This window comes from Tyto alba, unplaced genomic scaffold (genome assembly GCF_018691265.1).
Source record: "Tyto alba isolate M040663 unplaced genomic scaffold, T.alba_DEE_v4.0 Super-Scaffold_42, whole genome shotgun sequence".
Taxonomy (NCBI): domain Eukaryota; kingdom Metazoa; phylum Chordata; class Aves; order Strigiformes; family Tytonidae; genus Tyto; species Tyto alba.
In genome coordinates this window covers 28,645,139-28,658,755 of record NW_024881318.1, presented here as the reverse complement: position 1 = coordinate 28,658,755, position 13,617 = coordinate 28,645,139, and the positions used below count along the sequence as shown (strand labels likewise).

Here is a 13,617-nt window from a genome sequence, read left to right as displayed (position 1 = left end):
GTGAGCTGTCAATACATTTATTCCTTGCTTCACACAAGAGAGCAGAAATAAACATAGTTTGGGCCAAACATGAAACCTAATGAAGTATGTTCCAAGATGCAAGAGAAACAAGGAGTAGGAAAGATAAGATGTTGTTTAAAACAAAGTTCTTGGGCTGTTTTTGTGAAAGCTAAAGGACAAAAAGAAATGAAGAGGAGATTTGTGGCATGGGTAATGTTCTAGAGCTTTAACCCTTTTCCAGATCATTTCAGTTCAGAAACTTGGGAGAAGTTTTTTCTAGCTGTGCCTCTCCTAACATCTTCATCTTTGTGATGTTCCTGTACACTCCAAAATAAGAACTATAGGAAGAGTGTGATTCTCTGCTTATTTCACCCTAATTCCATGACTGGTAAATTAGGAAGCATTCTACATGCAGATTAGATCAGTCTCTCAATTTTTCTTTTAGGTAAATCATCTTCAGAACTTTAAGTGCTATATGTTTTATCCTTTATAAATGGTTAACTGTGGTTGTTAGACTAGTGCTTCATTCTGGGAGGTTTGGGAAGTGGATTTGAAATTTATCTAAGCTCCAGTTTATTTTGGTTTCAGGCTTGCAAAAGGTAACAATGTGCGAGCAAGGAATTTGAGCCCATGAGACTTAAAGTCTTAGAGCAGAGGCTTTTCTGTATTGGCATTCTGCATCTAGAATACTGACTGAACTGAAGATGTGTTCTTTTTTTTTTTTTGAATAATCATAGAATCACAGAATACGAGGTTGGACGAGACCTGAAGGATCATCTGGTCCAACCTTACTTGGCAAAAGCATGGTCTAGACAAGATGGCCCAGCACACTGTCCAGCTGAATCTTAAAAGTGCAAAGATTTTTTAGATCTATCTTTTAAATGATTTTTTTTAACGTGTAAAACTGGTCCATCTTGTCTAGACATGTGCTTTTGTGAGACATGTTAGTCTTAAGCATGTATTGTGTTTTTTTTCTAGAGTAGCGAGGTGTAAGGATAGCAGCAATATATCTTCTGTTTCAAAGACTAGCAGACTAGCAGAGTACTTGTAACTTTTTTGACTTATTTGTTCAGATACCTGCATATATCTAGTTTTTACAATATTGGCTGACATTCCCAGGACTGTACACTCTAGCCAGTGTCTTTTAGAAATGTGAAATGTTAACTATAAAGTTGGGGTAATCACTGTTATGACATATTGGAGAGGATATTATGCAAACCACTGAGAGTAAATGTCAAACTGATTGCTCTCTTCAGATTTACCTAGACAGCATTAATTTGGAAAATATTTTAGCAGTTGGGTTGACTCGTTGCTGTCTGAATAAATAACAAAGAGCTCATTTTCTCTTAATTATACAAAGGCTTGAAGTAGTGTTGAGACTAGGATGTCAGAGTGGAATCTGCATAATGGTTGTCTAGAGCAAGCAAGGGCATTTGAACTCAAATGGTGTTGAAGGACTATGCAGGTGGGTGAGTGAATTCCAAACATCAACAGGTAATTCATCCTGTGCTGGGTTGTACCCACCTAGATTCTTCATGACTGGATTCAGACTTCTGTGTCACCTAGTTTCTCTTTCTATAGTATAACCCTATCAATGAGAGCCGGTTACATGTGCAGGATGCCAAAGATCCTTTTGGAATATACTATGATTAGGATTAATATTTTGATTAATTACTTAATCTTTTATGCTGTAAAAGAAGAGACTTAAGCTATTTAATCTGAAGTTCTGCATGAATAAGTAATTGATGAAACGGTGCTTAGTTGTCTTGGAAGTGGTTATATTCTTTTTCACTACAGCTGGAGTGGCATTTGTCACTTTTTCATAGATTTGCCCAAAACTGTGGAGCAGCTATGTGGAATTCTTTACATATGTTTTGGTCTAGCCCTTCTGCTTATAGCTTCAAGGTCAGATAGACAGTTCACTAAGTCACTTACTCAACCTGTATGTATTTCAGAATTCCACATCCTGTGTTTGTGACTGTTTTGTCACTTGTATGACAATCTAATATGCATTAGAGATTCTGCTAACAGTTTCATTGGTGTGAGCCAAGGAGGAGGGTACAAGCAGCATGTTACTGCCTTCTAACATTGTCTTTGCTTTGTTTCACCATGGGAAACAGACTGGGATTATCTTTTGGTTTGTTTTTTTTTTTTCTCTTAGCCAACTAATCTGACACAAGCATCCATCAAATGTTGGGGAGCATTTGCAGACAAGGATGTATTTGGAAGTGGATTGCCACTAGAATGAGTTCAGTTAACTTCTGCAGGGCACCTGAGAAAGGTCATAGTGAGGAAAGTTGAATTGCTATGGCATGCAGATAGATACCCACCATTGTCTACCATGCACTAATGCATTGACCATCTTTGTCTTAAATTTGGTAATGAAAGGAAGAGGTAGAGTGCTCTACATGCTTTATAGCTTTGCTTTAAGAATGTTATGGCATGTTGGAGGAGGGATGCTTGGATGTGTCTGAAGGTGCAGCTAGAAAATGGGGATGCTTGTGTAAGTTGTACTAGGTTGTACATTCAGTGAACGTGGATTGGAATTCTGTAAGATTCTTTCTTTAGTAAATAAAATTATCCCTCGGGTTTTTTTTGAGTGCCAGTTTGTTTGTTGCTTAGGGTCATACAATGCATTCAAATCCAGATAAAGGATTACCTCAGGTCAAATCTGTCTAAACATTGATATCCATAGAATACTTTCAGAAAGTCTCAAAAAAAAAGTAAAATTTGTTTTAACGGAATAGTGCACCGAACTGAATAGTTTTACCAAACCTGAAGCTGTCATCCCAGTGCAGTGGAGATGAGACTGTTTATTCATAGTCACTATCCAAACTGATAAATATGTCTTTTTTTTTTTCCCCATAAGTGAAGATCAGCTTTTATTTAAGGTTATTTTTAGTCTGCATTACTTCTAGTTTTGTCATAGTTAATTATGCTAATTTGAGATTAATTCATAGCAGTAAGGGGAAAATTTATGTTAGATATGGACAAAGTCAAGTACTCCTAGGTTTTGCAATAGAAGAAATTATTAAAATCATGCCTTTTGACCAAATTCATACCATGTAACCTACAGGCTCTGCTTTTCTTTGTCTTCCCCATTACTGTTGTAGGTGCATTTCTCATTCAGAATTATGGGAAACTATTAAATACAGCCAGAGATACTGTCAGGAGTTGGGAGATTGCCAATAATATGGCTGATGTAACAGTTCTGGGGACTGGAGTGCAAAGGTCCGTGTGATAGCATTGTATAAGTCTGGCAGAGCTTAGTATGCTTGGGTTTGGATGGTCTGGCATTGAGCCTATGTGTCTATAGTGTGTGGATAATTGTCTGAGGTGCAGTCATCTGACTGTATATTTATTGAATGTCCTATCACCATTGAAGGAAAAGGCAGATAAAACTTACCCCATCTTTGATGGAAAGTGTTCTCCAGTCTTTAGTAACAATTTGGTAGAAAACTTATTTCTTGGTATGCACTTTTATCAGTCAAACAGTTTTTAAAGGAAATTTTAAGCATAATCTGTACATAATGAAGACACAGTTAGCTTAATATTACTTGCTCAGTAAAATGCATAATTTCAACTGTAAGCAAACTAGACGCAATTAAAACATATGCAGCTGATGATGTGCCCATTGTTACAATGCAGTGCTAGGCTTAAATGTCTGACCATCCCAGATGGATATACTCTTGTTCCCTTATTTTTGAACCTTAATTATAACTATTCAGGATTTCTATTACAAGTATTGCTCAGTGAAAACATTGTAGAACCAAATTACTTATGTTCAAATTTCTTGAATATACTTCCCATAGAAAAATCTTCCAGTAATGTTTTTCTGTAATATTTAGTGTGATTTTTTTCACACACTTTCCTAGATTGTATTTTTGCTGGAGCTGCTAAAGATTACTTAAGCACAACCCCTCCAAGAATATTTTTGCTAAATTTAATAAGCTACTGTTTGCTATAAATCCATCAATACGACTCCACTTTAGGATCTTTTTTTAAGATCAGCATCTTGGATTAAACTTAATTCCATATTTCTCTCCCTTTCAGCAAGCTACATTGAGCAACCTCAGCTGATTCGAGCAAAAGTGCCAATAGTGAAGTTCAGGGATAAAGTCAGGCAAGTATTCTGTTCAACATATTTTTTTAGACTCTGAGATGGGAAAGTACTCTATATATGTACTGTCCATATGAGTAGCCCCACTGAAATAACACTATGCTTATTTGTGTTTTACTATAGTTGTATTGAAAATTTGTACAGCTTGCAAGCAGTGGTAGTCAGCATACTTCCTTAATGGCCTGAAAAACCTCTTGTGGTTGAGATGCTGTTTAGTTTCTGTGATGTTAATTATTAGCAGTACATCAAATATTTCTAAGGGTTATTTGTTCATGGTGGACTCCAGTTGATAAATGGTTCATCACAGAAAAACAATAGTGGGAATAAAGCTGTTGTGAAAGATAATTGTGTGTGCTGTGCAACCGTAACTACTGAGCTACTTTAAGACTAATTCACTGCATTTACACAATACGAACAACACTAAAACAATCTAGATTCTTGTGATGATGTTTTCTTGATTAAAAAATTTTTGTTCAATTTAGAGTATATTCTGCTGTTTTCTAGGGAGGTATTCGGTACTTAATGAAGTATTGCATGTTGTATTCACAATGTTAGATATTCATTTTATGGCCTTTGCTTTTTGAAGGGCAAACTAACTGGAGAAAAGGGAATGTGTTGAATGTTACTGTATTCATTGTATCTTCATTGTGAAGACATGAAAATGAATAATCAGGAGGAATGTACTAGGACAGAGAGCAATGTATTTCTTAGTGTGTATGATAAAAATATCTGACAGGAAAAAATAGTGCATAGCACTCAAATTGGTTAGGAGTCTGAGTAATGTTCAAATCTTCTTAGATTTATGGACTTAGATTTTTATAAGACTTGTGTGTATAACCTTAATGTAATAACATAGTTTGACTATTCTTCCTAAATAGGACGTCAAACAACTCTGTCTCTATCTTATCTTGTCTATATGCTCCTAAAATTTTGCAGCCCTGTCTCTGTCTTTTAAAAACAAATAAGAATACTTCTTTGGCCTCTCTTTATAAAAGCATATCACAGTATGCTTTTATCACAATATACCTTTATCAGGGCAGAAACACTGGTGTGATAAAATTGAATCTGTCATGTTTACAGTTGAACTGCTAAATATTATCCATTTAAGCTTTTCTTGCTTCTGAGGTTATCTAACACTTGTTAGGGTTTTTGGTTTATAGTTTTTTCATTCATACCTAATCCCATATCTAGTTCTGTAGTTTGCGTAATTTTTATCTAGTAACTTTTTCCTCTAACAAAACAAATGGCTGTTTCTCTCATGCTTTCTGAAAGTATTAAACTGCCTAAGCTAAAATTTGGGTTACATGGCTTAGCTAAACTTAACAATGCTAGTCTTTTCATAGATACACAAAATGGTAAATTTGTGGTACGAATATTGAATAAATCATGGGGTTATAGCAAGAATATTTGTAGGCATTTATAGTCCATACTGCAGTTACTTGTTAAATAAGGTAATGGTCATTATATTCATACACTTTACAGGATTTAAAGAATTTTTTATTTCCTACTATATCAAAATGTAATCTTCTTAAACTAAAAGCTGCCCATTGCATTTTTCAGAGACAAAAACGGTACTGTTCACCATCTGCTTTCCTGTGTTGTTTTTCTTGAAGAGGGGAGTGGTGGGGAATGATGTGACTTTGGGTTGGGTTTTTCTTGTTCTTTTTTGGGTTTTTTTTGTTTTGTTTTGTGGGGGTTTTTTGTGTGTTTTGTTTGTTTTTATTTTTTTCTCCCTTTCCAATTATATTTCTTTTACATAACCTGTCACCTTCACTCATCTTTTGAATTTAAGCATCTGCCTCTTTCCAATCTCTTAATGGCCTCTGTCTTTCATAGGCTCATACATATATATACAATCACAGTCATTAGTTTTTTCACAGAAATATTGAAAAATGGATTGAATATTCTGTAGCCAGGGCAGTGAGCTTGTTTTAACCAAAACCAGAAACTAAACATGACAAGCTTCCTGTGAAAGCTGCTTGGAGAAGATGGTAGAATTCAGTGGATGGCATCTCTGCATTTGGATTCTAATGTGTTGAAACTAGTCCGTACACACCTGAAAATTGCCATTTTCCACTTACTTTGATTTTGTGAATGAGAAAGTATTCAGATTGTGTTTGTTCTCCTTTTTCATCACAAAGGGTTTTTTTAGTGCTGTAACAATAAAGGAAGATCTATTGAACTTTGACTATATCTATTTTTTTTTAATCTTTCTCAGGAAATAATTGCAGTGCTGGCTCTGCTACCAGACAAGCCTTTGATTAATTAATGACATTTCTATATTATAGAAGATGCAAAAGCATCCTCTTCTGCTACGTTTCCTGTGCAGTTGACTCTTTTCCTCTTGTTTAGTGCTTTTAGTAAAACTTAAGTCTGAACAGTACAAAAACTTTTTCATTTGCCATAATTGCAACATCTATTAAATGTGCATATTAAAGTACAAAATAACTGCAATAGAACTTGATTAATCAGCATCTGGTAAATAGTAATCTGGCCAATAGAGGTTAATTGGAATTACACATGCAGCCTGACATAATTCTTTATTATATCTGCACATACATTTACTATTATTACTGGTGTTTATGCTTATTTTTACAATGGTCAGAGTGTAGCTCAAGTATGTTTATTTCCTGTACTACTATGTACTATGTTTTTAAAATACAGAATCATAGAATGTTTTGGGTTGGAAGGGATCTTCAGGATCATCTTGTTCCAACCGCCCTGCCGTGGGCAGGGACACCTGCCACCAGCCCAGGTTGCTCCCAGCCCCGTCCAACCTGGCCTTGAACCCTTCCAGGGAGGGGGCAGCCACAGCTTCTCTGGGCAACCTGTGCCAGTGCCTCACCACCCTCACAGGAAAGAATTTCTTCCTCATATCTAACCTAATTCTACTCTCCGTTTAAAAATGTTATCCCTCATCCTATCCCTACACTTGCTGACAAAGACTGCCTCCCCAGATTTCCTGTAGCCCCCTTTAAGTACTGGCAGGATGCTATAAAGTCTCTACAGACCCTTCTCTTGTCCACGATGGACAACCCCAACCCTCTCAGCCTGTCCTCATAAGGGAGGTGCTCCAGCCTCCTGATCATCTTCGTGGCCCTTCTCTGGACTTGCTGTAGCAGGTCCATGTCCTTCTTACGCTGGGGGCCCCAGAGCTGGACACAGCTCTGCAGGTGGGGTCTCGTGAGAACAGAGTAGAGGGGCAGAATCCCTTCCCTTGACCTGCTGGCCACACTGCTCTTGAGGCAGCACAGGACACAGCTGCGACTTGTGTGATGTGGCTGAAGCCCTTGCTGATGAAGACTGAGGCAAAAAATCTGTTGAGTACCTCAGTCTTCTCCATATGCCTGGTAACCAGGTCTCCCATTCCCTTCTGGAGTGGGCCCATGTTTTCCCTAGTCTTCCTTTTAACATGGACGTACCTGGAGAAGCCTTTTTTGTTGCCTTTGATGTCCCTGGCCAGATTTAATTCTATCAGAGCTTTGGTCCTCCTAACCTGATCCCTGGCTGCTCGGATAGTTTCTTTGTATTCCTCCCAAGTTACCTGTCCTTGCTTCCTCCCTCTGTAGGCTTCCTTGTAGTGTTTGAGCTTGTCCAGGAGCATCTTGTTTATCCATGCAGGCCTCTGGCATTCTTACCTGACTACAGTTAAAAGATCATGCTTGATACTAATTCACGTTTAAAATTATGTAATAATTTTGATGCGAAGAGTATTCTAATGTAGTTAATGAAGTCCAAAACCAAATTTTGTAGGCATCAAATTAATGTGGTTTATCCATTTTAACAAATTCCAGGTCCATGTTCCCCTTATAATAATTCAAGAAAATCCAAAGCAATATTCATGCAAACAAATGCTATGTGGATAAAAGTTGGATGTATAATATGGAAGTAGCTGTACATTGGGAGCAGCTACTTCTTTGTCAAAGATAGGCTCTTATTCTTGCAAGTTACAATCTTACTATAGCTTACTGACTGTGAATTTAATATAATTTATTGAGTATTGTGAGTAGTTAAGCTCTATATGCAGTAGGAAATTCAAAAGTTGGGTCAGGGTATGATATAAAGCAAGCAGGTAGTGCTTGTATGCCTTGTTCTTATTTGCTGTTAACCAGTTATTAAAACTGTTTTATCACAAAACATGCAGTGCTTACTAATAACACAGTTCTAAGTTCAGTGTGCTTGTGGATTATCTCTAACCATCATCACAGAAAACAGATTATTACCTTTGACCTCTTCCAATTTTCCTTTTCAGTTCATTGGCATGATTACCTAAACTAATGATTCAGACAATCCATCCTGGCATCAAAAGTTGTCCATATTAAATAATGTAGTAAAAGTCTAGTTGGGAGAAAGATTTGATAAAAATTTAAAAAATATTTGAAATTAAGCTGTCTTAAGGTCTAAATTTGGATCTACAGGTACTGTCTATGTAAAATAACAGTTACATTTTTATAACAATGGATTTCAAGTCTGTTAGAAATTAAAGTACTATAAACAAAATCAGAGTAGAAATCACAGCATCAAAATTGTTTGAAGAAATTTTCTAGAGTATTATCTTAAAGTTACATTTCTGCACATCTGTCACTAAATAGGTAATATTTTGAAATTTAATACAGTAATGTGTGATTCTTTTTCTTCTCAATAGCTGTGTGGAATTTGACTTGAATGTAAACAATGTTGTGGGAATAAGAAACACATTCCTTCTGAGAGCCTATGCATACAGTAAGTTTTTTTATGTGTTTTCTTATTTCTATAAACTTTGCTTTTTGAATTTTTATTTTGGTATTAATATACTGTTCAAATTCAGTTGGTTATATTACTGTATTCTATACTATATACTATATATCTATACTATATATTACATATATATATTTAATTTCCTAATTAGTTTAATTGGATAGGTTTAGGATAAGTTCTTGTTGTTCACTCTAAATATATGGAGAGAACTGATATATCAACTAGGTATGTTTTAACATTTTGAGTGTGACCATCCAGCCAATTCCTTACCCACCGACTGGTCCATCTGTCATATTCATGTCTCCAGTTTAGAGATGAGGATGTCATGTGGGACCGTGTCAGAAGCTTTGCACAAGTCCAGGTAGATGTCTAATATTGGTACAGCTGTTCCTGGCTTCTGCCACAGATTTCCCTTATTCCTGTCAGCAAATCACTGTAGGGCAGACCAGGAGTTCAGATGTGAAAGAGCTGTGGAAGACGTCCTAGTATCCTACCTTCTGTACTTCCTCAGTGCCCACTTTTATAAGGCCAGCAAAATTAACTTTGTCTCCTGACAGAAGACAGATATTGTTGTGTTCTTAAGGTCAACGAGTGAGTTAGTAGCCAGGGGAAACTTGTGATTGAAACTATCATCTCCTCTATGTGCGGGACTTTCCTAAATAGGCAAACTGTATCAATCATAGTCTGTCTTGTCTTCTTTGGACCAGAAAATTCTCAGGAGACATAACAGAAACAAAAGTAAATGGAAACTTTCCTCAGTCTCTTTGCACACTTTTATAAGTAATATCAACCAGGGTGGATAGCATTAAAGTATTAGCCTGCTCACTTAAATTTGTGGCTTAAGTGCTTCACACCACAAGGGAATAAAAAAAAGATCAGTTTAGGTCACATGTCGAAGGTGTATGGGTCCCTCTGTTCCATTAGAACAAATTAGGTGCTGAGACAAAGGACTACTTGTCTTAGTGAACAGGATAAAAAAACCCCAACTCATAAATATTTCTGTGGATGCTCTTCTTTTTTTGAAATTAGCCCGTTTATGTTTTCTACAGCACCTATGCACTGAAGATGATATGGCAAAGTGAAGCAGAATGTCCACAGAAAATGTAGGCAGACTAAGCAGAGCTAGAATCTGATGTCTATGCTGTTGTTATCAGTTTGCTTAATGAGGCATGTGTTCAATTAAATTAGCAATTGGTGGTAGGTATTTTTCAGTTAGTGGAAGCTGGACCTTTTAGCTTTGAGCAAATGACATTACTGAGCATTTTCTTGAGGTAATAGCTTGTTGACTGATGAAAAAGTATTGGGAAAAGTTCACTGGCCATGTTGCACACAACACTTCATTATAGACTGATTACAGGTCAGCTCAAAAGATCTTTTCTACTGTGACACACACAAGAGTCCTGTTTGGAATTTGAACCTGTTTGCATTTTTCTGTCATGGAAAAATCCTATTTCAGTTAATGCATGTTCATATGGTGTCTGTACAGTAATTCTTCTGCATCTCACTGTTAGGGTACCAACAGTCATATTTTTTTGGTTCAACTAGTGATTAATAATGTCAGAAATGTGGTGACTGGTAAGTTTTGTTTCTAAGAGGTCTTATAGATCTAAGACATGCATTCTGAGAAGAGGACCACTTACAGGGGTATGTGTGTAGAACCATTGTGAACAGGTTGTGAGAAAATCACATGCTTCCTAGGATTTTCAGAATAACAGAGAGCACCCCTACTGGTGCTGCTGTAAGGTGTGTGTTGTCCTGGATTAAGTGATGATGTATTGATATATTCCTGTCCTGATGTGCAGAATACAAAACTTTGCACAAGGATGTCAGGTTAGAAAAGATCCTCCAGAACATATGATGGTCTTACAATGCCTTTTAAGGCACTTGACTGATGATATGCTTCCACATATCTGCAAATAAGAAATAAGTATACTGCAAGGTCCCTAGGAGGTGGTCCTGAGTGACATCTCCCTACAACAGATTGCTACCTTAATTAAAAAGCTGTCTATATCCCCCAGAAATTTAGATGATCATACCTGGAGTATGACTATTTACGTTTTTTCTCATGAAAAGCATGTGTCTTGATTTAATGAGTTATTGTATCTCTAACATCGCATCTACATGAGAAGCTACTGAGGACAAGGCAAATTTAAAATTAACGTTTGTATGCCGGGGTTACTGCTTTCATGGATCTTGAGGAGAACTCAAGAATGAGCTCTGTGTCCTCCAGCCAGGAGAATTCTTTTCCCTGCCCTCAAAGTTTGTATAACCTAAATGAAAAAAAAGAAAAAAGTTAGATGCAAGTTAATTCAGGGAAAATTAGTACAATGAACTGGAGAGAACTTAGAAGTAGAATGTGACACTGCTACATTGACTGATGCATACAGTTTTCTTATCTGCAAGTTACCTGCCATACCCCTTGTAACGTATCTATGGCTCTTACTACTGAAAAGACTGTTTTCATATGCAAACTTTATTTTACTGATTTTTATAAGATGGATAGTAGTTGTAGAATAAGTAAATTCTATAAAATGTTTGCAAAAGGTAACTTCGAATACAAGATTATCATGTTGATCACATAGGAACAAATGTTGATTGATTGCTGTCTAGTTAAATGTGATTTTTTTTGAGATCTATTTATTTTACTTGCAGCTGAGAATCGAGTTCGTCCATTAGTACTTGTTGTTAAGAAGTGGGCGAGTTTTCATGACATAAATGATGCCAGTCGGGGTACTTTAAGCAGCTATAGTCTTGTGTTGATGGTTTTGCACTATTTACAGAGTAAGTATTTTTTTAATGTGTTGAAGTGGTCCCTTTTAAGGTCATATTTGTGTAGTTTTCCTCTTTGATAAAACTAAATGCTGGCAGGAGTCATCTTCCACACAGAAAAATCTGAAGATAATAGTGGGTTTACTTCATTTCCATAGTGCTGTATTTTTCTTTAACAGGTGGACCTCACCTCTGGAGTCACAGTTAACAGCTTTAAAAAGGTTACCAAAAAAAAGAAAATTTTCAATGTACCTGTGTAACTATAAAATAAACTCAAGCGCTAGTTAACAAAAATCTGCCTTTTAACTAGGGAAAATAAACTCAAGCTGTAGTCAACAGAAATCTGCCTTTTAACAAGGGGAAAAAGCTAAACATAACAATTTCAGTGTTTCTTTGGGTGTTTATTTTGTGGGGGTTGTTTTGTTGGGTTTTATTGTGTTTTGTTTTGTTTTTTTTTTGAGTTTGGGACCTTCCAAGAAAATTCAAAGGTACAACAAATGCTGTGGGGTCATTTTTCTGTCTTCTGATGTTTGAAGGACTGAACATGGGGGACATGTATATGCACTACTGTGTTAGATTTTTCCACTGATTACTGTCCTGTGTAAGGTGACAAATGTTGAAGTACATTAGAAGTTGGGATATTTGACTACCAGTGGCAGCATCTTCTTGTAAGTTTAATATATTGAAATATTGAACATCAGTGTGGAGCTGGAGAGCTTTACCTGGGAAACTAAGGATCCGCGTTGAGAATTCAAACCAGTGCAGTCCATAAATGCTTTCAAGGAATAGACTGAAATAAGCTTATCCCCCTATTTCTTTCATTAGAGGAAGTCTACATTTGTGATTTTTGTGGTTTGAAATTCTTGCTTAAGACTTAAGGAATCATTTAACAAATAATTTAGCTCAGTATGAGTTTCTTGGTTGTTTATTGGGAGAAAAGTGAGTTTAGAAAGGAACACTAAAAGCCCTGAAATCTACGTCTTGTAGAGTAACATGCCTGTAGAAGTATTTTCTTAATTCCTGTCAGTTCATGTATAGACTGTGTTTTGCTGTTTGTACTCATTCTACATCTTTGTTGTAATTTTTTTGCAAGGTGCTGATTATTCTTCATGTTATTTTAATGACAACTTGTTCTTAACATTTTATGATTGTATCTGTGGACAAATTGTGTAGGTTCTCATTTTAGACTTTTTCTCCTTGTCAGTTTGTGTAGGTTTTAACTTTTTTGTAAATAGTGTAGAAACAACATTTAGCTCCTGACAGCTTGTTTGGCCTGGAATGTAGGTACTCACTATAGTGTGCATAGCCAACTATTAGTTTTAAAATTGTGCTACACCCACTCTGTACTAGGGTGGAAAGCTTTTTATGATAGGTGACTTAAGCTGGTGGCTTGCTTCCAGTTTGAACAGTATGTGTAGTAGAGGACCTAGGAGGGAGTTTTGTGTATTTGGGATCCAATTCGCTGTGTTACTTCTGAATTCCTTGATGCCCATACTCTGTCCTTGTTAATGTGCCAATCACGAGGACAGTATGACATAAACTCGTATATCCAGTGACTGCGGCTTTTTCATAGATTTGTTTTTGTGGAAAGAAAATAAAATGTGGCCAAGTCTTTTGTCACTGCTCTGAAACCTTACTGTAGGTGACTGAGTACTTGTAGATCCTTAATTAAATAATTAATAATTGTAGAGCCTTAGTACATACCAGGAAAAAAAAAATCAAACAAAAAATGTGGATTTGGAGGAGAAATTACAGTGAACTTAAAAATGCCAGTGATTATTAGATAGAAGATTGAAAATGTTGGGAACCACTGAAAGTGAAGATTGCTGTACAAAGGTGAAGCACATGCAGAAGAAAAAGTATTTTTGCATGGTCTAGCAATTAAGAGACCATCTTAGCAGTGACTTGATAGGCATGTGATAGTGCTACACTTTTAATGGAAACTGACCTTTTCACTTGGAAAATTATTCTCCAGATCTATTTTAATTGTA

The 13,617-nt window shown here is 36.3% G+C and overlaps 1 protein-coding gene across 4 annotated transcripts in view; it reads left to right on the top strand.

Moving 5' to 3' along the window:
* The window catches only part of TENT2 (terminal nucleotidyltransferase 2), a 47,298-nt gene that overhangs the window by 10,790 nt on the left and 22,891 nt on the right, over positions 1–13,617 (top strand). For 3 of the 4 annotated variants that reach the window (XM_033009155.2, XM_033009156.2, XM_033009154.2), the window contains exons 8-10: positions 4,054–4,123; positions 8,766–8,842; positions 11,510–11,638. In XM_033009155.2, the coding sequence (XP_032865046.1) occupies positions 4,054–4,123; positions 8,766–8,842; positions 11,510–11,638 (276 nt within the window). The remainder of the gene's footprint in view (positions 1–4,053; positions 4,124–8,765; positions 8,843–11,509; positions 11,639–13,617) is intronic. The other variant, XM_042804789.1, reaches the window with a different exon arrangement.